Genomic DNA, 25,832 nt, shown 5'->3' on the forward strand with positions numbered 1-25,832 from the left:
AATAACTGCAGTAAAGAGAGTCCTTCTCATTCTGTCTCTGATCCAATTAATATTTAATTACAGTGGAACAGCTTCAACAAGAGAGGCAGAGAGCCCTGTATCACAATATACCGTAGTCCAGTGGTTAGAATGTTCACCTGAGTGGCAGGGAACCTCTATTCAAATCTCCACACCACCCTAACTGCCTTGTGTGGATATTAGGCATACTGAGAGCATGCCTACTGGATCGGGCCCTGTGGGGATGATAGGCAGGGCATATGAAGGTATCAATACAGGTCTTAATAATATAATACCAGGTTTAAAAAAATTACTGGTGTAAATTATGACAACGGAAAATGTAGCAAATAATTATAACACTTGATGTTAAATACCTTTCTGGCTCTATAATTAGGTTCTTACCTGGGTAATTAAAAACTTTGTTATTCGTTCTGGCAATCTGCCTTTTTCACTTGACAAGATCATCTCCAACATGTCTCCATGGAGCTTTTCCATAACAACGAACACTCTTTCCGGTGTCTCAAACATACACTCCAGATTTACTACTCCAGGATGATGAAGGTTCTGTTAAAGATAAATATAGCAATTGAATCAAATGAGTTTTTCCCAGTACTGTAGTGAGCTCTATTTCTATATAGCTGTTCAGACTTTAGGTCCCATATACCCTGGCCACCAGTCCAGGCTCAAATGGTTTAAATAGTTTTGTCTGGTAAGTATGGGCCAAGCATAAAAGTTGTAGAGACTGTTTTCTTGGTGAGGTAGCATTAGTAGCAACATCAGCAAGGGCAAATTTAAAACCAGTTCAGCAAACATGGTATTTTTCCCAGTGTGCATGAGGCTTCAAAATTACAAATTTTTTTTCCCTAATATTTAGTATCATAAGGGTTACAAGTAAAATATCTTTGAGTTCTATACAGATTGCACCATTTTATTAAAAATAGAGAGTTGAACATTTTAGGCATGATTTCAAGATCTACAATTTTTTCTCACACATATGTGCAAACTTTCAACTCACATTTTATGACCATAAAATGGTAATTAGGTTTTAATTAATGCCCCATCACGCACATACTAGTTTCTATGGTAGCCTATCAGAACGTATGGTCTCTAAACCCATTTCATATTATTTTAAAACCAACTGTGGTATAATTTTAAAACCCATTGCTCTATGTAGTGAACCAACAGATAAGACAGTATTTCTGTGAAAAAGTTTTTAAGATTTTGAATGGTAATTTAGAAGGGCCTGTTTAAAAGAAAACGTATAGTGTATTCTAGGGCATGCCATGTGCAGAAGACCAATGCTGCAACAGCTCAATCTGTCCTATGGGGAGGAGACCTCCAGTGCAGAAGGGTAAAACTAAAAACAAAACCAAATAATCAAAAAGCTAGCTCTGTGCCTGGGAGTTGTGAAACTTTTACTGATGGTGTTCTGTGAGCCAGAAAAAACACATGACTTTACGATTCCAAGTGCAGACATTTATCTATTGGGATCAAATGACAGAGGTACAGTTACTACTCATCAATAAAAAGCACATTGACTGGCCAGCTCACAATCATAAACATCTGCAGCATTTAATTATATCCCAGTAAATTTTTTCTGTGCTCTTTATATGGATGCTGATTAGTCAAGCCAATAATATTTTGGGAAGAAGAATTATTTAAAGCAGTTGTTTTCAAATCTTTCTCAAAAAGAAGCATCACTTAACACATTTAAAATCTTTATCCAGGACTTCACTACACCATTCAAACGAAATTAGCTATCACCCAGATTGGATCATGAATTTTACATCATGATAAGTGAAGTTAAAACAGTAAATAAATGGTAATGAAAAAAAAAATACCTGTAAAATTGCAACCTCATTACGAAGTTGGCTTTCTTGTTTGGTTGGAAATCTTAGTTTGTCAATGATTTTAATTGCAACATCTCTTCCTGTTTTGCGATGTTTTCCTGCACATTATTAAAAAATACACCAATTAGCATGATTAGAGATGATAAGCATTTGATTTTTTAGATCTCATCTTCACGGTATTTTATAAGGGCAAAAATTAAGCATTTTCAGGAGAAGGCTTGCAATGAGTAGAATTGTATAAGGCATTAGAGGTTTTCTTTTGGTTTTTTTTAAGCAAATGAGCATTTCTTATGTTAAATAAATCATCATTTGACAAAGCTGCTCAAACACGATATTAATTTGGGCTATACTCAAGAAAAAAGAAAAGAACCTTAATAATTCAACCATATGATTTTCAGACTACGGGCTCAAAGCTGCAAGATTCTGAACACTATGACCCCAACCCAGCAAAGCATTTGAGTAGTTCCATTGAAACTACTCACATACTTAAATGCTTTAATGGATCATCACCTTGCAGGATTAACTCCTGAGTATTTTACATGTGATTCACAAATAGAATCTTATTATCTCAAAAATATGAACACACTTCATTGAAAATCGTTCCAAATGAGCTAATGTGCACATTGTTTATTTCTCACAGTGCTAAATCCAAATGAGGTAATTTTTTGATAAAGTCTGAAAGATAAACAGGAAATACAATTTTATGAGATTGATCCAGCTCCATTCCTAAGCATGAACCTGTATCACCACATTTACGATTAAGTTGCCCTATACTAAAAACTCCCTTTCCTTTCTCTCCGTCGACATGACATTCAGGCCATTACTAGAACCAACTTTCCGATTATGTCTTAATGTCTGTTTTCCAGAGGAAAAGTCATACTGTAATATATTTGTGACACAGTGTTTCTATTTTCTTCTTGCTTGACAAAAAACAATTATTTCCCCACCCTTCTGATATTAGTTTAAATGAAAATAATTTCCCATACCATGGAGTTGCAGTAGCAGCTCCTTATTTAATTGTTATAGTCTAATGAAAGGATTTTGTAAAAATAGCAATGACACAGTATGAAGCATTCACATTTTACAAGCAAAAAGGTTATTTCCCCCCTCTGACAGCCCTGTGAACTCAAGTCAGAATCTTAAAGTCAAGCTATGTTCTTTCTGGCTTATACACTATTGCCAGAAAAAGATTCTGCAATTCAAATTCAGTGAACAAATTCTGTTCATGATTTGCAAGCCAGAAAAGAATCCTATTTACTCTCCTCTAGCTACATTCGCTCTGCAGTGCTGACAAAAGTAAAACACAATAAAAACTTACATTTGTCATTAAGGTCAGCAGATATGACTGAATAAAAACAGGGAATTTGAGTAAACACATTCTGATTTTACATAAAAACCAGTACTTTCCATCTAAAATTCGGCATGTTTTGTCTCTTGCCAGAGGATTTTTTCCCCCAAAGTTGAAGTGGATCAGAAGAGTCATTCATGAGATATGTGACTTTTAAAAAAATAGTATTTCTCTTTCGAAAAAGGCATGATTTTTTTGTGTTCCATCTCATTCAAGAGACTTGTGTCTATGAACTTCAGGTTTACTGTGTTCACTAAGCCTTATGGAGAATTTGTGCGTAATATCTGTCCTGGGTAAAGAAATGAAGCTGCCAATTACAAGCAGAATCAAAATAAAGTAACATTGTCAAATAAAGCTAAATAAAATATGTTTAGTTTCTTAGTATGAAACATATTAAACAGACAGCTACTTTCCTGAATGTTACAGATTCATTTAAAAATCCAAATATCCTGAATGTTTAGGAAATGTTACCTGGCATCGAGACTTGTTTTTTTATATCAAAAACATATGAAACAATTGGTCCTACCTCCATAAACAATTCCAAATTGTCCCGATCCCAGCACTTCATCTGGGAAGATTTGGTATACTGTACTAATATCCTGTTGGTATGAATATAATGCATATTAAGCACTGAGATATGAAAATAAAATCTTCTTTTGAAATATTTTTCAAATGGGAACTACCATATTTTTAGAATATCACATTTTAATGACACATTAGAATAATGGAGACTCTTGGGGCATCCAGATGGATTTTCTAAAGCAAACAACTAACTGTGATGGCAGCGGGGAGTGCAGTAACCGTAAACTAGACAATATTGGCCCCCCAGTTTTTATGAGTGGGTAGAGGTGCAGAATTTAGAGGCTCCTTTTTTACTTTTTCCAAGCCCACAGCCAGAGAGAATAGTGTCAACAAGTTGTGAGTCTGAGAAAACCTAATAACTTTGGGCTTCAGATTCTTTAAACTTCTTCCCCAGCTGAGAGATGTGCAGAAAGAAAAGAGCTTCTCTCGATATTAGGGTATTCAGTGAACTCCCTCTATCAATTCCTGGTGCCTAATTGCAGGGTAGAGTAAGACAGTTGGCAGATTCACCACCTGGGGCAGACCAAATAAAGTGCAAATGCTCAAGTTTAGTTCCACATCCCTATCTTCAGGACCGTTATTTAATAAGCAGAAGATGAAGAAAGGTTCAAAATGATATAAAACTCTTTTAACAGAGCGCATTTATGTTTTCTGCACCTGGACAGAGGGAGGTAGCCCTTTCCCGGCTAAAATGGAGAGATCTATAGTAGGGCCTCCATGATCTTGGGTCTCTCTGGTCTGTGACCCCTGCCTAAACATATGTCTACACTGCAATCATGAAGTATAGACATACCTGAGCTAGCTTTAATCTGGTAACTTGGGTACCAGAGCAGTGAAGCCACAGTACTACAGACTTCAGTGTGGCTACCCCCTAAGTAAATACCCAGAGTTCCAGGCAAGCTTGTTTAGCCTGTGTTGCTGCAACTTTACTAAATCTAGCTCGAGTATGTCTACATTATACCCTTAGAGTCAGGAAGCCCGCAGGTCACATAGTTGTTCCTCGTCATGTGCCCTGTTGACTCCAGTTCCCAGTTTTAAAGGGATCAATGGCTGTAACCGGTGCACTGAGATGTGCACCCATGAGCCACAGATCCAGACCCTAGTACAGCTCCATTCTTGGGAAGATGTGCAGTGAAGAATGCCTACTCTTTCTTTGGCAACAGGAAAATGTATATTTACTAAATATAACAGGGTGCTGGTCAGAAGGCCCTGAGCCAGGCCTCTGTTAACCCAGCTCCAATTAAGAAGGATTAATTGGGGCTGGTTGAGTATGCCACACCTAATTGGTGAAAGAGAAGCAACTGCGGGCCTTATTTGCCAGGGGGCTATATAACGCTGGCAGGAGGGAAGTCAAAGGAAAGGGAGGAGCCACAGGCTGTGTATCTCTGCTGGCTGGAGAAGCTAGCTGTCCCCCAGGTTGCTGGTTTACAACTGTCTGTAAATAGAAGGTGGTGGGAGCTGATACTTAATAAAAGAAGCACTGGTGATTGCATGTGGAGGAGGTCTTTCACTGATTTGTGCGAGGGCAAGCGAAGGTGTTGTTACACTAAGATTTGAGACTATCCTCTTAGGTGTATATTTTGCAGTGCTTCTACAAACACCACCTATGCAGGCCAATTTTACCTGGTTTGCCTTTAATAATCAGCATACTGCAACAAGAGTTAACTAAGCTACCCATTCTACCTAAGCTACCAAAATGTAATTCTTCTGTCTGAAGGAAAGAGTACTACATGGGAGATTTCCTTAAGACTTAATTGTATTTCTGGAAAATATCACCAAGTGAAAAATAGCTGATGAGCAATTCTCTCAAATACTCTTCTTACCAAAACAGATCAGTTTCTTTACAAGCGTTATCATAGGGGTCTAGCACAAGCATTCAGAGAACACTCACCACATTTTCTTGAATCTGGCAGTTTGATACCGAAATACTGATGGAGATATCCCCTGGGGAAAAAAGGGAAATAAATACTCTAGATAGTTGTGCTTTTAGTTTTAACATCTACTAGACGTCTCTTCTTATTACATTACATTATATTAATGCCTGCTGATAATCCACAAAGACTGTATATAGTCCACATTTACACGATTTGAGCAATTTGGCTTCCACTTCCTTTTGGATGTGATTCATCACTTTAAACAATTCCATTCTATCCTTGGCATTTACACCCTAATATAATATTTCAGTATGTAAATGTCATTGCATGTGGGGCAAATTATTACTATTTATTATTGGTTTATGGTGTTACCCTTATTACCCATGGTGCTTTCCAGACCTTCAAGAGGGGACAGTCAGACAAAGCCTATATATTGTCTTGAGTGGCTTGAGGTTGAGTTTTCCCTTTCTAAAGGTTAGATCCCAACCACCTGAAGACAAAGAACCCTATTTTATTCTATATTGGTTCTTATAACACGCTTACCACAATAGTATCTGAGCACCTCCCAATAGTCTATTAAGCAACATGACTAATCTCGGTCATATGTGGCTCATTCTCTCTCTCAGCCTCTGCAGTGTGCAGTGGAATGCTTTAGTTTTGTGGTGTTTTATTTTTGTGAGACAGGGTTCAAAACATACATTGTGCTCCTTGTTTACATTCGAGAGGGCAGGTCAAAGAACCTCACACCTTGAGTGGAAGGTGGTGTGGACTGTGACAGTCTTTAGTTGTTGTAGGAGTTCATTCCAGTGTTGGACCAGCCCTTGAGAAAGCAATGTCTCCTGAGCAGTTGAGCTTTATTTACCCTTATGATAGAAAGTTCCATTATGCCTAAGGAGTGGAGTTGTGAGCAACATCTTCATCCCAGACTTTAGGCAATCTTTTAGATATGCTGAGCCCAGGCCATTGAACACCTTGAAAACAAGGACTGAGACCTTGAACTTAACCCTAAAACGTATGGGAAGCCAGTGAAGAGAGCAGAGGACAGATCTGATGTGATTACTGTAGCTGGTGTTGCTGAGGAAATGCGCTGCAGTGTTTTGTACGAGCCTGAGTTTCCTAAGGGCTGGAGGTTTTATGCCCAGGATACCGCATTAATATAATACTGATGGGGAGTGACAAAGGTGTGTATAACTGAGGTGAGACCATCTTACGCAAGGATGGGATGGAGTCTTCTAGTCAGTCAGAGAGCACAGAAGATGCTATTCACTGATGCTGCTAGGTGAGAGCTTAGCATGAGTGAGGAGTCCGAGAGCACTCCTAAACTCCATACTGAACTGACCATTTGTGCAAGTCTGCTTTCAATCAAAGGAGACTGAACTATAGCTGTCTTCTTGGGTTCATCTTCAATCTGCTGTTCTTAATCCAGGAGTTGATTTTGTCTCAGCACTGGGCCATCTGGGTGATAGTTGTATAAGTCATATGTGGTGAAGTGTAAGTAGAGCTTTGTGTCGTTCACAGACCAGTGATCTAGAAAGTGGAAGAAACTTTATCTTGTCCACAGGGAAGTAGCGATGGGCCCCCAACCAGCTCAGCAGACGTTTGTGTTGGCAGCAGAGCCACAATCACCCCAAGAACAGGCAGGACTACAGGGAGCTCCATATGGAGCTATGTGATTGCCTTTATCTGGCCCTGCCCACCAGCAAGCCCTCCAACAGAAAGTGATCAATGATCAGAGGAAAAGCCTACACCTCACTATTGCTCTAAATAACCCAGAACTGAGAGTGGAATATTTCCTAACCTTCCTTGAAATATCGTTTTTTCCAAAAAACAAAAGAAACTCCTATGACCCAGCTCTTGTCCCATCCCTCGGTTCCCACCCCCCTCACACAAACCCCTGCATAACTCCACTTGAGGGGAAAAGAAGGGAACCCACAATCAGAAAAGTGGGACAAAAGGAAGCGAGAACTCAATTACAGGCTCTCCAGCAACCCAAAGGTGCATAACCTTCTTTATGCTTGTTGTTCTTGCGTTGTCCTCATCCCCCAAGTGCAAGCAATGTATGTAGCCTTCTGGGACTCAGGCTCCTTCAGAACACTGTGTGCCCATGTCTGAATGCAGTCAGTATTCATGTCAGTAACTCCAGTGACGATGAGGATGATGCACTACTTTAGGACAAGCTCTAAAGTTTCTTGTACATTATTTGCTTGCTAATAAATTTGTATATTGAATATTCATAGACTCATGCAAAACTTCGCCCAAAATGTTCCAGTGAGAAACTACCAACAGCTTAAAATATATGCATGGCCAGTTCCTCCGCAGGAGTACATGGGAGGAGCCTTGTTGACTTCAGTGGAACTATCCTTATTTACACCAATGGAAGATCTAATCCATATATATTTTAATCCACTGCCTTTATGTAAAGATGGAACTGGGTAAATCAACTTACTGTGCAGGCTGGGTCCTGATCCAACCGATGCCCCTTTGGGAATGACAGGCATCAGAGCATGCTGAATTGCCATCTCCCACATTCTCGCAACATCCAGACCAATGCCACTGGTGAGAACACTATTATTCAGTGGTACACTTGAGAGGTTTTCTAGGTTTTCTCCAACATAATAAACAATATTTGCTGTGGTTATTTCAAAGCAATGAGGATTGGCTTCTTGCGACAGTAAAGAAAAGTTTTTTGCAGGTTCCAGGGACAAAATTTCAGATAATGGAATTTCCTGAGGAGAAAAGATATTTACTTTTTTCATTCAGATCTATCAACATGCTGTCAAATAAGACTAAAACATAGAGCACATTTAATTTCATTGTGGTATTAGCTGTGATATTTAACCAGGTGTAACTAAAAGCAATGTGTTTTTATGAACTAATGTAGAGGCTAACCTTGTAACTTGGACTTTACAATGCACAATTCTGTTTGGGAGGCCACTGCAAGTGATCCTTTGCAAGACTAAGTAGTGCTTTTAAATTATAATTGTGAATTTATCACAGAGATTAAGTGGGCAATGTCAGGCAGGGATGAGTAGGGCTGCTCCATACATAAGCAGACCTCCATTAGAAAAATAATTGCTACCTTTCTTATAGGTGCTGGAACTAGGGATGTGCAGGATGTTACAGCACCCCCTGGCTTGAAGTGGTTTCCATCATATACAAGGTTTACAAATTGGTTCAATGACTCTTAACACCCCCATTATAGCCATATAACTCCCATCATACGTAACACCCATTATACAAATTGTTCCAGAACCCCTGACCTTTTTTGCCATAAGTAAGGTATACATGAAGGAGAATTCAGCTGTTTTGAAGTGAGAGAGAAGACACAAATTAAGGCCCCATTCACAACACATATGCCTCTGTTTAATGACCTTTAACTTCAATGGGACCCATTTAAAGTTAAGCACATGCTTAAGTGCTTTCTTGAATTAGGGCCCAAAAGGTCAAAGATGACAGCAAAAACTTTAAAATGTTCTTTATTATTTAATATTTATATTGCCATAATGCCCAAAGGCTTCAACTATCTTTGTAACAAGGGATACCTGAGAACAAAAGCCATACCTATCGAAGTCTAAATCAGAACACTAATTGTCCAATGGACAAAATTAAAACATCTCCCTCCATATACATAGTAATTTAGATGGGTTTTATATTATGAATGATGGGAGCATTAGAAAATGAACCCTCTGCTCACAGATATGTCCTAAATGGGTTTTTCCAACAGAGTCTGAATCTCTCATCAACAGTAAAAATATTATCACTTTGACAGCATGAGTATTATGCTGGCCATTGTAACATTAAATTCTACTGCTTTTTGGTTGTGACAGGCAAGGTAAAGGTAAATGTATTCAGGTTCAACAATTAAAACAAATATTGAACAGTGTAGTTCAAAGAATTACCACTAGTGTAGTACAAATAATTATTAACTAACTCAACTATGCACTCCAATTCTTGATGATTATATGTCAGTATGGGAAAAGATTGAAAAGCCCTGCATAAATAACAGAAGCCATCTTTACCTTGTAATATTTGCTTCCAGTATCATTTTGAAAGAGTGTAATGCATTTGCTGTCTAGCCTCCAATAGTGTCGTTTCCGCTATAATAAAAATAATAATTTCTTTACAGCTTTTTTAAAGTAAATGAACAAGATATAGTTATTAAAATTCACTTTTGCAAAAGTTTTATTTAACTCTACAGTGGTTAGGTGAAGGGATACACTCTGACTGATAAAAAAATAATTTGTATTAAATGATTTGCAGGAGGACTCTGTATTTGTCTGGGGAGTAGTCTTGGATTCAGAGAGGTGACTGTTTCTGTCCCCTTGAAAATCTGTTCAGATCCATTCAATCTGCATAATGCTCAATAGAGTTTGCCAGAGGTTTGCTGCTAAAATTACTCAACATTCCATCTGCACTGAGAATGATCCCTAGTGTTTCACTTCAGCATGCCAACAAAACCCAACTTCTTATCCTTGATTCAACAGTTTCGAAGGAAAATAACCTTTTCCCCCCTCCAAGTTTTCCATGTCCCTCTTAGTAGCCATGGATGTTCTTGTATCAGATAGTATAACTTTTAGTTTTACAAAAGCCCTGACTCTCCTCTATGTCTAGCTAAGAAATGACAGTCAGAAGTTAAAGCTATTTTTCAGAACATCTCAGATAAGAGAGATATATTGATTTTGTTTTCTTAGATTTTTTTTCAAATTTCTTCATATTCTACTTGCTACAGTAAATCTGACACCTTTAGATTTGTTTTGTGCTCTAACTAATTCTCTCCTGGAGGAGTGAATATTTGTTACATGTGCTTCAGGCTTTGAGTAGTAGACCTGAGCTATAAAATAGTTACAACTTTAGGCCCCGATCTGCAAACGCTGAGTAGCTTTGAAGTCAATGGTACTATTTTTGTGAACAAAGTGTGTAAGTTATTTGCAGGATCAGGTCCTTCAGTATTATAAATTATATACAGTAAGAGAGGTCTTTTTTAACATTCTTTCTTACCAGTGTGTCCTTGCTGGTATAGTGAACCATCCATCCCTCCTTCATTACTGTGCTACTTTTCCTTTTTGTATGCTTGACAGATTGCACCACTCTCATTAGTGGAATATTGTTGCTTGTTGAAGGGCTTAAAAATCAATAACAGCTTCTTACAAATTAGACAATTTTAGACAAAACAGAAGAAAATCCTTTCAAAGCATGACATAGTATGTCATGGGTCCACATTTACTGTTACTAGCTGATTTGCCAGTGTGTGTTGGGGGGTATACCATCTCCCATTTTCAGTGACCACCCAAGTGGAGGAATCTGATGAGTCCATTACTGGTCCAGATTTTGAGAAACAAGCACACAACTAAATGTGCTACATCATTTTTCATCCCCATTGGAGAGGTGTGTACTTACATCTCAAGAGGGGGTGGGAGAACCATTCAGCTGAAACCACAAATATTCTAATACTACTTTTAGAAAATAGCAGGAAAAAAGTAAAAATCAAAGTCTATTGCATGCTAAAAAAAGAATATTCTTGTTTTATTTCATAACCAAACAGACCTAGGATGCTTGTTTTCTTTTCAATTTGCTGCTGCTTTATCTACAAGACAGTTATATATAGTCCTCTCTCAAACCCCTTATAAAAATATCCAGTGAAGCAGCTGCAAGAGTTATTTGAGACTCCATTCTGTTTAGGAATCAAAATATCTGCAGATTTTTCAAGCTTTTGACTTAGTTATAGACATAGTAGGTGCAATAAGATATGGTGGTAAAGGTTGTGCTACCCGGCTCACCTGATCATTCTGTTAGAATCATCATGGTCTGGGTCGGGATCTTGCATTTCCCCATTGTCACTGTGGCATCCTGTCATTGCCATCTCAGAATCATGAGCCATAGACTCGTCCATGTCATCCATAAGACCACTATTTCTTTCACTGTCATTGTCATCACTTCCCTCTTCCATGACCACATCTGACTCAGCACCAGGACTAAGCAAATCTGGAATATGGTTTTCAGAATTATATAAAAATAGCAGGGATAGGTCAAATCAAAACCATGGACTTAGGGAAAGTTCAGGTCCACATCTGATCACTACAGCCTCTAGGCCCATCTCTGCCACAAAAGTAAGCTTATCACACTGACCAAGCATGAAGTTTAACTAGTTATTGGTAATCACTATCCAGAACCAAAAACCTGTCAAAATGCAATACTTTCAGAAAGAAAATGTGAAATATGATCTTCTGTTAAAACTGCCAAAGTCAAAGCAGGCATTTTTAATCTATCGGCCTTTGTTCAAACTCTCTATACTCATGGGCATTCAGCCTCTATAATTCTTGGCAGATTATCTATGCAGCTTGAATGATTTGCACCATGCCTAATAGTTGTTGGCAGTCCACAGGTGCAGACTGATGTGTGGTTAGGTTGGAGAGCAGGAATTTCAAACCTAGCAATTTCCTGTTATGTGACCATAAGCTATTAAAATAAACTCCCGAGGTAATTATTTACCATAGCACTATATATATAAATCAAAGAAAAATACCACCCCCTTTTCACCACTTTTCCCTCCTTTGCATAGAAGTTGCAAAGAATGGCATGTTAATGCATAATATTGAACAGAAGGTGCCCATGTTTAACATGAAAATAGTAGATTGATCTCAACAGTTCCATTATAAAACAGCATTGCAATATGGATGCATCTCAGGATGGATGTGGAGTTGCTAGAGGTGAAACAAAGACAGGGCTAGGTGAAACCAGGGCCAAATTCACCAGTGATTAGGTTCCCCCTCCTTTCAAGTATTAAGATGAGGCACAGACTGCATCTCCTTAGTGGCTGCTAAAACTAGACTCAATCTCTAGCTGGAGCCAGTTTGATTCTGTTACGTATGAAGGTATGTGCTCCTTCAGCAGTAATTTAAATTTCATATTGTGTTTATATTTGTTTCTCCTAACATGGTGTTGAACTTTCTTCTTCACTTGAAGATATGAGTTGCCTAAGTGAGATTAGAAGAAAAAACAACATGTACTATATACAATATACCTATATATCTTTAGTTCAAGCAAATTATTTTGGCCTATTTTAACCCTGATGCTACACAGGCTATGATTCAACCACCCAAAACCTTTAGTGCTGACAAGTAGGAAAGACAGCATTAGATTTTCTGGGGTATTCCCTTTCAGTTGTTAGCACTGTAGTTGTTCCCACTCAGCTAGCCATGTACAGAAATCTGAGACAGGGAAATACCATCTGGAAGACTCTGAGCATTCTCCATGACCCACTCATTCTATCTATGGGGAAGGTTCTTCTCAAATGTCAGGTAATAAAAATAAAGTCAGTCTGACAGTAAAGGATGCCCAATGAAGAAAGAGAACATGAAAGCTTTTGCTGTCAATCAACTTCACACAGATGGCAAGAGGTTGGTGGGGAAGAGAGAGGAGGAAAGGTCCCTCTGGCAGACGATTAGGTACGTTAACCACTCAACTCAGAGGCAATAGTTTAATACAGTTTGGATTCTAATCATTTATATGTGGCGGTGCAAGGAACATATTATACGCCATCTTTGGCAGATGTAATCATATGGCCATGGATGATACATTAAGGTCTGGGACTCTATTTTTTCCCCAACATTTAAACATTTTTAATCTTTATGTATAATAAACCCCAAAGTGGTTAAAAATAATCTCTTACATTTAGTGTTCAATTTGTTTATTAATTAAATCATACTTTGAATTTCATAGCTCCAGACTTCAATTGCTGTTCTGGGGGAGAAGCATCACAGAGCAGATGGGCAGAGTGACATTTTTTAATTTTATTTATGTATTTAGATTTAAAGTATTAGGAAGACACCTATCCAATGCTCTAGTTAAATAAATACAATGCAATACTAGGATGAAACTTCCTGTTGTAGTGGGGCCCTACATTCCTGCATCTAGGATGCAGCACACAGAGTCCCAGTGCTGGGTGTGGACAGGTGATGGAGAACTTACTAGGTACTGGGGGAAAGGAACATTAAGCAGATATAGAGGGACAGGAGCTGCAGATGGCTGAGCCCTGCTTCTGAAGAGCTGTATGTGGGGAAGGGAGAACTGGCTTCCTGTCAGCACCTTCTAAACACTGTCTGCCTCCTTCCCCAGCAGCAGCTTCAGACAAGCTTGCCTCACTCTATCATTTCCACAGAGATAGCACCATGTGCCTGTCATCGGCTTGGCATCAGACACACGTGTAGGAGGGAAGTCAGTGAAAGCAGCATGGTACTTTTCCAAAGGGAAAGGCTGGAGTGACTGGGAAATGGACTGCAGCTGTCAGCAAGGGAAGCAGGTGGTTTCAGGCAGTGATTAAGGAGCAACTAAGGGAGTGCCTTGGTCATTCATCCCAGCTCTTGAACAACAGCACCTGTTTCACTGTCTGCCTGTGGCTCAACTCCTTCACGCCCACACTTCTTCTTAGCACTGCCCTACGTACCCCCAGCCAGACAGCAATGAGACTCAAGGACTCTCTCTGACCCCACGTAGCTCTGTGCTCATAGGTATTTGCACTGTCAAAATAGAAGTTGGGTTGGAAAAGCTGCATAGATTAATTTTTTAAAACCAGCTGGAAGTTCTCTAAAGAGAAGAATCAATAACATCATCAATAAAATGAACTTATGAACAATTTACAGCATATTTTTGGCCCTTGGATTTGAAAATTATGCTGTGTTCTTCCTTACTTGGGCATCATCTCCAGTTATCCTGACTGAACAGAGGTATACTACAGGAGTGGTTATGGTGAACTGAGGTATACATCTTGTCCAAGATTTTTAAAAAAGACCAGAAATTTTGGATGCCCACTCAATAGGGGTCTGACTATAGAAATTGTTGAGCATTGACTTCCTGAAAAATCAAGCCCCAATAAGTTGTCTCAAGTTGGGCACTCAAAATCACTAGCCATTTTTGAAAACCTTCACCTTCATTTTCACCCTCCCCGACTAGCAATGAACACTGAAAATTCTCATTTTTATAGTCAGTTTTCCTTAGTTTAACAACACTTTATTCAACATTTATTTAAAAATAAAAAATCTTTATTTTACTCTCAATATCTGTTTAATGAAGCACAGAATTAAAAAAAAGGTTTAACAGAGGAAATTGTTTAATAAAAACCTTGTGTGTACTTTATTTAAGTTATGAAGAGTTCAAGCTGACAACTTAAAATATTGCAACATGGATTAGGAAATGTAACACTTGACCACATTTTTTCTTCCCTTATCTCATGGAAAGTGACATTTTCAAAGTAATCAGCAACTAATCTAAAACCACCCTCTTTTCCTCCAGTGCCGTCTGTCAAGCCTACCCCTACATTCCTGCGCTTGACACAAAACTGACACCACATGCAGGGGAAAGTGGGCAGATTTTCAAGCTTTCATTTCTGGCAGGCAGTTGATGTAATGAATATCATGCTAACAGGAAGGGGTAGAATTTTTTCTTGGAGGGCCTTCCCAGTTCTTTCAGATATACATTTCTGCACAGGAAGATTACAGTAAACACATGTTCCTTCCCAGACTAAAATACAATTTTGTTTTTGTCTCCGATAGGTAAGTGCTCTCTTTTATTGCCTAGGGGTTTGGAAGTTTTTTGGCAGCCACTGACACCCCACAAAATGTATGCTACTGACAGCCCACACTGAGTGAAACATTTTATGGTCATAGCCTGCTGTCTGTTCTGCCAATATGGTACAGCTGTGCCTACCTACAGGTGCTAAATATCTTGGAGAACCCCTTTTGATGAAGATGAAATATGAACCACCAGTGGGTTTCCTCCCACACTTCATCTTCAATACATAAACAGAAATATTATAAAGCAAAAAACTATGCTAAGGCAATGGGAAAAAACTCCTCCTGAAAACTGCTTTACAAAACTCCTCCTTCCTTTAATTGTTAGTTTAAACATAAACAGTCATTAAGACAACATACCTCCATTAATGGCTACTTCACCAAGGCAGTTATTTGGCACTTTAGGTGAACAGCGCTTGTGACAATTGAACCTACAATCTGATTATTAAAAAAAAAAAAAAATTATTTTGTTGATTTCCTTTTTCACTGATACAATTACAGTTCTACACATAAAAGTTACCATCTCTGTCATTTGATTAATGTGAAGTTAACCTGAGGTGGCCAGAGAATGCTATGCTGGCCACATGCCAGCTGCCAATGCAACTCACAGGATACACACTCGAAGTTTTCCTGGGGTGTTTGGGCGGAGTGTTAGTTACGGCAATCTGGGTGGGGGCATGTTCAGAATGGAGGTGAAGTCCTAGCCTTATCCACGCGAAGACCCCAGGGCTTGGTTTAAAGACCTTTATTTGTCCTTCCAGGGAGCTAACTGCAGATCAGGCTGCAGTCTGATTAGTTGGTGCCACAGAATGGGGCACTATCTCCAATTCTGAAGACTGATACTGAGAATAAAAGAAATCTATCTAGGGTTTTAGAGAACAATATGACTATTCTTTACAATGGTACATCATTGTGTATGGTATTTCTAGGACATATTTAAGTGTTTGGTTGTTTCAGTAATTTTTCTCTCTGTTGTGATACTTTTAAACTTGGCTCAATTTGTCTTGTCTATTTTTTGCACATTTGTATATACAGTAGAACCTCAGAGTTATGAACTGACCGGTCAACCAACCATACCCCTCATTTTGAACAAGAAATACACAATCAGGCAGCAGCAGCAGAGAGAAAAAAAAAAGTAAATACAGTACAGTACTATGTTAAATGGTTTTACACTGGTTTAAGTCAGTTTACACCCACATCTTTAGTTAAACTGGTATAACTTTGACTTTAGACAAGGCCCTAGTCTAAGGTTTTGTCTATGCTGGCACTTTCATCATTAAAACTTTTGTCGCTGCGGGGTATGAAAAAAACCAGCCCTGAATGACAAGTTTTAATGACAAAAAGGGCCAGTGTGGACAGCGCTTCGTCGATGGGAGCCGTGCTCCTGGCAATGAAGCTACAGCCCCTCGTTGGGGGGTGGTTTTATTTTGTCGCGGGGAGAGCTCTCTCTCGGCAACAAAGAACAGCAACACTGCTTACCTTACAACAGCATGGCTGCAGCAGCATAGCTGTGCCATTGTAAGGTGCAGTGTAGACATAGCCTTAAACAGTTGCTTTCTAAGTATACTACTCAACATTACAAGGGGACTTAACTGTGTATAATTTAAACACAAAAAGGTTGTCTTCACTAAAGATAAAAGTGAAATGTTTGTTTTTCTAGCAGAGACAAGACCACTATATTAATATGTGCCAGCTCATCAAGTTGAACTACTAGCCTAGGCTTCAATTTGACCAGCTAACACGTACTAACATGCTACTTTCCTTGTCTACGTTAGAATTTTAAAACACATTAGTCAAAATATGTTAGCTAACATCTTATAAAATCCACATCCTTTTATCATAATCAAGACAAATCCTTAGGCCCTTAACTTTAAGCATGAGTCTTTGCAAGACTGAGGCCTTAAAGACACTTCAGATAGCTGTTGCTGTCACTAATCAATAAGGGATTATGATCATCACAACCAAAATATAAGCATGACTGTAACACTACATGGTAAATATTTTGAACTGTTATTATTGATGTTTCACATATTCAATTCTTATGCACCTGAATGGGTTCTTCCATTTGATTCTTGTAAATTGTTAACACACAAAAATATTAAAATAATTCAGTGAATCAAGTAAAGGATAGCCATATTGATGTTTTATACAAATTATAAATTACTGTACACTCAATTATTAATACATTCAGATTACAGCCTGAAAAGAATAGTATTATTAAAATTTCTGTGGTCTTCTCTTGTAATGTTGCAATTAGCACATTGTTGACCACACTTACCTTTACACTGCAAGCCCTGTCTAAAAAGCCCTTTGAGAAGCTTCTTACAGTACTGGCAAACTGTTGGGCGTGTGTAGGAGTGGATGACGAAAGTGTGAGGCACTTTAACCTTGGAAAGTAAAATCTTGTCTAGTTGAATAGGTCGTCCAATGTAGGACTGTGAATTTGACCTCTTCTCTCGCCCAGTGAATGATTCAGATGGTGTCTTTTGCTGTAAATACAGACAGAAGAAATATTTTATACATATCTAGGTTAGTCACTGATTTTTAAAGACTGCAAGGTTCAAGCCCACTTGCTCCAAAATTAAAAAGTCTTTAATCTTAAAATGTAATTATATATAGCTAAGGAAAAATCGAATATTACCCTAAAATTCATACCTAAAGAAATCCATGACTTTGGGAAAACATCTGGATTTAAAGTAAATTATGCTAAATCTTAAATGCCAGCTATAATTTTGCCAGACTCTGAGAAGTTGTTCCTACAGAAAACATTTAGGTACAAACAGGAAATGAATTGTATACGATACCTGGGAATTAAGATCTCAAACACCCTAGAAGAGCTCAATGATTTCAATGTCAAATCACTACAGCAAATGTAAAAAGATCTGGAGTGCTAAGGGAAGTATGCAATTTCGTGGCTGGGAAGAACAGCCACAGTCAAAATGAACATTTTGCCAAGGATTTCTCTCTTGTTTCAAAATCTTCCTGTAATCACCCCAGATAAAATTCCAGCAGGAATATAGAGGATGATGTTAGAATGTATATGGAATAAGAAAAGACCAAGAATGAGTGCAACTATTTGCAGAGGCACATTAAACAGGGTGAGCTAGCTGTTCCAAATATTCTGTGATACTACGAAGCCAGCCAGCTCAAAGCAGTAAGAGAGTGTGTGTGTGTGTGTAACTGCAGCAGTGTAAATTTCATTATGCTACCGGGGATTAATAACGAAAATCACACCCTCCAGAAATATATACACATCCTTTAAAAAAGGCTACTCTGTGGGTTTGGGATAGAACTAGAAATAAAAGAAGTTATTTTCTTTCACCAATGACACCCATTGCACACAATCCAGATCTTAACTCATATCACAACTGTCAAGGTTCCTCCCCCACTCTGAACTCTAGGGTACAGATGTGGGGACCTGCATGAAAAACCTCCTAAGCTTATCTTTACCAGCTTAGGTCAAAACTTCCCCAAGGTACAAAATATTACCCCCGTTATCCTTGGAATGGCCGCTACCACCACCAAACTAATACTGGTTACTGGGGAAGAGCTGTTTGGACGCGTCCTTCCCCCCAAAATACTTCCCAAAACCTTGCACCCACTTCCTGGACAAGGTTTGGTAAAAAGCCTCACCAATTTGCCTAGGTGACTACAGACCCAGACCCTTGGATCTTAAAAACAATGAACAATCCTCCCAACACTTGCACCCCCCCCTTTCCTGGGAAATGTTGGATAAAAAGCCTCACCAATTTGCATAGGTGACCACAAACCCAAACCCTTGGATCTGAGAACAATGAAAAAGCATTCAGTGTTTTACAAGAAGACTTTTAATAAAAAATAGAAGTAAATAGAAATAAAGAAATCCCCCCTGTAAAATCAGGATGGTATATATCTTACAGGGTAATTAGATTCAAAAACATAGAGAACCCCTCTAGGCAAAACCTTAAGTTACAAAAAAGATACACAGACAGAAATAGTTATTCTATTCAGCACAATTCTTTTCTCAGCCATTTAAAGAAATCATAATCTAACACATACCTAGCTAGATTACTTACTAAAAGTTCTAAGACTCCATTCCTGTTCTGTCCCCGGCCAAGACGACTACAGACAGACACACAAACCCTTTGTTTCTCTCCCTCCTCCCAGCTTTTGAAAGTATCTTGTCTCCTCATTGGTCATTTTGGTCAGGTGCCAGCGAGGTTACCTTTAGCTTCTTAACCCTTTACAGGTGAGAGGAGCTTTCCCCTGGCCAGGAGGGATTTCAAAGGGGTTTACCCTTCCCTTTATATTTATGACACGCCCCCCAAATCTCAGCTAGGGTGAAACACTGGCTGGGATTTCTTCCTGGAGCTCTAGGAAAACAGAGTTAATAAGACACATGCATCTCTAAATATACTACCAAGTACATAAAGACTAACAATATTTTCCACATCTCAAGGACGATTTTAACCAGTTGATTCTGGGAAACTTTCACGGGAGAGTGCATCAGCCACTTTGTTAGAAGCTCCTGAGATGTGTTGGATGTCGAAATCAAAATCTTGGAGAGCTAAACTCCACCGAAGAAGTTTTCTGTTAGTTTCTTTGACGGTGTGAAGCCACTTTAGTGCAGCATGGTCGGTTTGCAGGTGGAAACGCCGTCCCCAAACATATGGGCGTAGCTTTTCCAGAGCGTAGACAATGGCATAACATTCTTTTTCAGTGACTGACCAGTTGCTTTCCCTCTCAGACAGTTTTTTTGCTGAGAAACACTACAGGGTGGAATTCTTGATCAGGTCCTTTCTGCATTAAAACTGCTCCCACACCACGCTCGGATGCATCTGTGGTTACTAGGAATGGTTTGTCAAAGTCTGGGGCCCTTAGTACAGGGTCAGACATGAGTGTCGCTTTAAGCTTGTTAAAGGCCTTCTGACACTTTCCGGTCCACTGAACAGCATTTGGCTGTTTCTTTTTGGTTAGGTCTGTCAGTGGGGCAGCGATTTGGCTGTAGTGCGGTACAAATCGTCTGTAATAACCGGCCAAGCCTAAGAAGGATTGAACCTGTTTCTTTGACTTTGGGACAGGCCACTTTTGGATAGCATCCACTTTGGCCTGTAGGGGGCTGATAGTTCCTTGACCCACCTGGTGTCCAAGGTAAGTCACTCTGTTTAGGCCTATTTGACACTTCTTAGCCTTAACAGTTAGTCCTGCCTCCCTTATGCGCTCAAGGACTTTTTGTAGATGTTCCAGGTGGTCTGCCCAGGAATCCGAAAATATGGCCACATCGTCAAGGTAGGCGACTGCATATTCTCCTAATCCCGCTAGGAGACCATCTACAAGTCTTTGGAAAGTGGCGGGTGCATTTCGCAGCCCGAAAGGGAGTACATTAAATTCATACAGCCCGAGATGTGTGATGAAGGCTGACCTTTCCTTGGCAGATTCATCTAGCGGTACCTGCCAGTACCCCTTGGTGAAGTCCAAGGTAGAGATGAACTGGGCCCTTCCCAGTTTCTCTAATAGTTCATCTGTGCGTGGCATGGGATAGTTGTCTGGGCGAGTTACAGCATTTAGCTTACGGTAGTCCACGCAAAAACGTATTTCCCCATCTGGTTTGGGAACTAGAACCACTGGAGATGCCCATGCACTTTCAGAGGGGCGGATTACACCCATCTGTAACATATCCTGGATCTCCCGTTCTATAGCAGTTTTAGCTTGAGGAGACACCCGGTAAGGTTGGACCCTAATTGGGTGAGCATTACCTGTGTCAATGGAGTGGTATGCCCGTTCAGTCAGTCCTGGGGTGGCTGAGAACGTTGGCGCGTAGCTAGTGCACAGCTCCTGGATCTGCTGTCGCTGCATACGCCCAAGGGTCATGGAGAGGTTCACCTCTTCCACACCACCAGCACATTTCCCTTCGTAGTAGACACCTTCAGGCCACTCAGCGTCGTCTCCTCCCTGGGCTGTAAACTGACAAACCTTTAATTCTCTGGAATAAAAGGGCTTTAGAGAATTAATATGATACACCTTAGGCTTTCGGTTGGAGGTGGGGAATGCTATGAGATAATTAACAGCTCCCAGGCGCTCCTGGACCACGAATGGCCCTTCCCACGATGCTTCCATTTTATGGGCCTGGAGCGCCTTTAAGACCATGACCTGGTCTCCTACTTTGAAGGAACGCTCTCTGGCATGTTTATCATACCAGGCTTTTTGCTCTTTTTGAGCATCCTGTAAGTTTTCTCTAGCAAGGGCTAAAGAGGTTCGGAGGGTGGTTTGTAGGTTGGTTACAAAGTCCAGAATGTTAGTTCCTGGAGAAGGTGTAAATCCCTCCCATTGCTGCTTCACCAACTGCAATGGCCCCTTAACCTCACGGCCATATACAAGTTCAAATGGGGAAAACCCTAAACTGGGATGTGGTACAGCTCTGTAGGCAAAGAGCAACTGCTGCAATACTAGGTCCCAATCATTGGAGTGCTCATTTACGAATTTACGTATCATGGCCCCCAAAGTTCCATTAAACTTCTCCACCATGCCATTTGTTTGATGATGGTAAGGAGTGGCAACCAAGTGATTTACCCCATGAGCTTCCCAAAGGTTTTTCATAGTTCCTGCCAGGAAATTAGTCCCTGCATCTGTGAGGATGTCGGAGGGCCAACCTACCCTGGCAAAAATGTCTGCTAGTGCCTGGCACACACTTTAGCCCTGGTGTTGCTTAGAGCTACTGCTTCCGGCCATCGGGTGGCAAAATCCATGAAAGTCAGTATGTACTGCTTTCCTCTGGGTGTCTTTTTCGGAAAAGGACCCAGAATATCCACAGCTACTCGCTGAAATGGAACTTCAATGATGGGGAGTGGCTGGAGAGGAGCTTTGACCTGGTCTTGGGGTTTTCCCACTCTTTGGCACACCTCACAAGACTGGATATAGGTAGAAACATCCTTGCCCATTCCCTCCCAGTGGAATGACCCCCCCAAACGGTCTTTGGTCCTGTTCACCCCAGCATGGCCACTAGGGTGATCATGGGCTAAGCTCAAGAGCTTGGCCCGGTATTTAGTTGGAACTACCAACTGTCTCTGAGGATGCCAGTCTTCCTGGTGTCCCCCAGAAAGAGTTTCCTTGTATAAAAGTCCTCTTTCTACAACAAACCTGGATCGATTAGAAGAGCTGAGAGGCGGTGGGTTGCTCCGTGCCGCCGTCCAAGCTCTCTGGAGGCTTTCATCTGCTTCCTGTTCGGTCTGGAACTGTTCCCTTGATGCTGGAGACATCAGTTCCTCATGGGATTGTGGACCTAGGCTTGGTCCCTCTGGAAGCGATATAGGGGATGGAGCTGTTTCTGTTGACTGTGAACCGCTCTCCGCTGGTGCACTATGTTGGGATTCAGGCTCCGGCTGAGCCTCTTGTGTAGGGTTATCGGCTGCTGCCAGTTCAGGTTCGGTGGGGCCCTCTGGTGTTGAGGTTGCAAGTACTGGATTCAGTGCTGACACGGTTGTTCGGCTGGTTCCGGTTCTGGGACTGGTTCCGTCTGGGTCTCTGGGACTGGATCCACTACTGCTGTTGCAGACATTGGCCTGGGGTCCAGGTCCATCACCTCTGACTGGGTCCTGATAGAAGTTTCCGGAACAGAGCTAGGCCTCACGGCTTGTTTAGCCTGGTTGCGGGTGACCATTCCCACCCTCTTGGCCTGCTTCACATGATTGGCCAAGTCTTCCCCCAACAGCATGGGGATGGGATAATCATCATAGACTGCAAAAGTCCACATTCCTGACCAGCCCTTGTACTGGACAGGCAACTTGGCTGTAGGCAAATTGAAAGAGTTGGACTTGAAGGGTTGAATCGTCACTTGGATCTCTGGGTTGATTAAATTGGGGTCCACTAAGGAAGCATGGATAGCTGACACTTGTGCTCCGGTGTCCCTCCACGCGGTGACCTTCTTCCCACCCACACTCACAGTTTCCCTCCGCTCCAAGGGTATCTGGGAGGTATCTGGGCCTGTGGACCTCTGGTGTGATTCCGGTGCAATGAACTGTAATCTGTTGGGGTTCTTGGGGCAGTTGGCCTTTACATGCCCCAGCTCGTTACACTTAAAACATCGTCCAGCTGACGGGTCACTGGGGCGAGGAGGGTTGCTGGAGAACGGGGTGGTGGGACGATAAGGGGTCTGGAGGGTTCTTTGGGAGGTAGGTGGGGCTTTGGGCGGCCCCCGGTAATAGGGTGTGGTCTGGGGTGGTCCCTTCTGGTCTCCGCTCCAACTGCGACCAGTTTTCTTCTTCTCTGCCACCTCCACCCATCTGGCTCCAATCTCTCCTGCCTCAATTACAGTTTTGGGTTTCCCATCTAGGATGTATCTTTCTATTTCCTCAGGAACACCCTCTAAGAATTGTTCCATTTGCATTAGGAAGGGCAAATTTACTGGAGATTCAACACTTGCTCCTGATATCCAGGCATCCCAATGTTTTACAATGTGGTAGGCATGTCGGGTAAATGACATGTCTGGTTTCCACCTTAGGGCTCTGAACCTCCGATGAGACTGCTCAGGTGTTATCCCCATTCTGACTCTCGCCTTGGATTTAAACAGTTCATACTTGTTCATGTGTTCTTTAGGCATTTCAGCTGCCACCTCAGCTAAGGGTCCACTGAGCTGCGGCCTCAGCTCTACCATGTATTGGTCAGTAGAGATGTTGTACCCAAGGCAGGCCCTTTCGAAGTTTTCTAAGAAGGCCTCAGTATCATCACCTGCCTTGTAGGTGGGGAACTTTCTGGGATGGGAAGTGGTACCTGGAGAAGGATTGCTAGGGTTTGTTGGTATATTCTGCTGGGCCTTTATCCTCTCCATCTCCTCCACATGCTTCCTCTCTTTTTCCTTCTCCTCCTCCACATGCTTCCTTGCCTCCATTTCCCTCTTGTGGGCAGCCTCTTGGTGTTGTTCTGCCTCCCTTTCTTGTTCCTTCTTCAGCTGCATGAGTTCTATCTGTCTTTCATGTTCCCTTTGTTTTTCCTCAGCCTGAAATTTGGCTAATTCCAGCTGTAGTCGAGCTGAGGATTTGGCCATTCTAACCTCTCTGTTTTTAACTAACTTTACACCCGAGGTTTAGAAATAAACAAACAAAACTTGGCTGTAAAATTTTGCTGTGCTGGAATAGAATACCTATTCTCTGATAGTGATTGTCAGCCTACAGAAAAAGACAATTCCCTTGTCTCTGCTCTGGGCCCAAATTAAAGCAAAAACCCTCCAACTACTTGGAAACCTGCTTACCCAGCCCAAAGAAGAAAAAAAATTTCTTTTCAAACCTGTGCTCCTTGTAAAACAAACAAAAAAAAAAATCAAAATCCTAAAAAAAACCCTGCCACTTTTGTCTCCAGGCAAATGGGTAGAGCACACACCCCCTATTTACTTTTAGGAAGAAAAGAAAAAAAAAAAAACCTCTGGGTTGGAAGACTGTGAATTTCCCTGCAGGAGTTAAGTACCCTGCCTCCAGGCAAAGAAAACCTGCAATTCACAAGATAATCCCCTTTTGTCTCTGCTTGGCCACAAAGCAGAGAGAAACCAAGCTGCTTTCAGTTTCAAAGCTGCCTTCTGGACTTCCTAAAAATTCCTTTTTAAAATCTGTATTTCTAGTTCAAAAAATCTCAACTGGATCTCAAAATGATTTCAGGTTAATCCCACCACTGTGCCACCATGTCAAGGTTCCTCCCCCACTCTGAACTCTAGGGTACAGATGTGGGGACCTGCATGAAAAACCTCCTAAGCTTATCTTTACCAGCTTAGGTCAAAACTTCCCCAAGGTACAAAATATTACCCCCGTTATCCTTGGAATGGCCGCTACCACCACCAAACTAATACTGGTTACTGGGGAAGAGCTGTTTGGACGCGTCCTTCCCCCCAAAATACTTCCCAAAACCTTGCACCCACTTCCTGGACAAGGTTTGGTAAAAAGCCTCACCAATTTGCCTAGGTGACTACAGACCCAGACCCTTGGATCTTAAGAACAATGAACAATCCTCCCAACACTTGCACCCCCCCCTTTCCTGGGAAATGTTGGATAAAAAGCCTCACCAATTTGCATAGGTGACCACAAACCCAAACCCTTGGATCTGAGAACAATGAAAAAGCATTCAGTGTTTTACAAGAAGACTTTTAATAAAAAATAGAAGTAAATAGAAATAAAGAAATCCCCCCTGTAAAATCAGGATGGTATATATCTTACAGGGTAATTAGATTCAAAAACATAGAGAACCCCTCTAGGCAAAACCTTAAGTTACAAAAAAGATACACAGACAGAAATAGTTATTCTATTCAGCACAATTCTTTTCTCAGCCATTTAAAGAAATCATAATCTAACACATACCTAGCTAGATTACTTACTAAAAATTCTAAGACTCCATTCCTGTTCTGTCCCCGGCCAAGACGACTACAGACAGACACACAAACCCTTTGTTTCTCTCCCTCCTCCCAGCTTTTGAAAGTATCTTGTCTCCTCATTGGTCATTTTGGTCAGGTGCCAGCGAGGTTACCTTTAGCTTCTTAACCCTTTACAGGTGAGAGGAGCTTTCCCCTGGCCAGGAGGGATTTCAAAGGGGTTTACCCTTCCCTTTATATTTATGACAACAACTCAGAAAGTTTTGAAGACCAGGAAAGGCATGGAAC

At 40.8% G+C, this 25,832-nt stretch overlaps 1 protein-coding gene across 4 annotated transcripts in view; it reads right to left on the reverse strand.

Annotated features, from left to right (window-relative positions):
* Positions 1-25,832, reverse strand: part of PRKD1 (protein kinase D1) — a 301,367-nt gene that overhangs the window by 26,603 nt on the left and 248,932 nt on the right. For 3 of the 4 annotated variants that reach the window (XR_012159485.2, XM_073348909.2, XM_073348910.2), the window contains 10 exons: positions 17,496-17,706; positions 15,578-15,655; positions 11,429-11,633; positions 10,650-10,773; positions 9,671-9,748; positions 8,098-8,377; positions 5,669-5,721; positions 3,722-3,794; positions 1,839-1,945; positions 400-561 (listed from right to left, as the gene is read on the reverse strand). Coding sequence is in view for 3 of the 4 variants with exons in the window: in XM_073348909.2 (XP_073205010.2) it covers positions 400-561; positions 1,839-1,945; positions 3,722-3,794; positions 5,669-5,721; positions 8,098-8,377; positions 9,671-9,748; positions 10,650-10,773; positions 11,429-11,633; positions 15,578-15,655; positions 17,496-17,706 (1,371 nt within the window). In the remaining variant the exon portion in view is untranslated. The remainder of the gene's footprint in view (positions 1-399; positions 562-1,838; positions 1,946-3,721; positions 3,795-5,668; positions 5,722-8,097; positions 8,378-9,670; positions 9,749-10,649; positions 10,774-11,428; positions 11,634-15,577; positions 15,656-17,495; positions 17,707-25,832) is intronic. The other variant, XM_073348911.2, reaches the window with a different exon arrangement.

Source organism: Lepidochelys kempii, chromosome 6, assembly GCF_965140285.1.
Source record: "Lepidochelys kempii isolate rLepKem1 chromosome 6, rLepKem1.hap1, whole genome shotgun sequence".
NCBI lineage: Eukaryota > Metazoa > Chordata > Testudines > Cheloniidae > Lepidochelys > Lepidochelys kempii.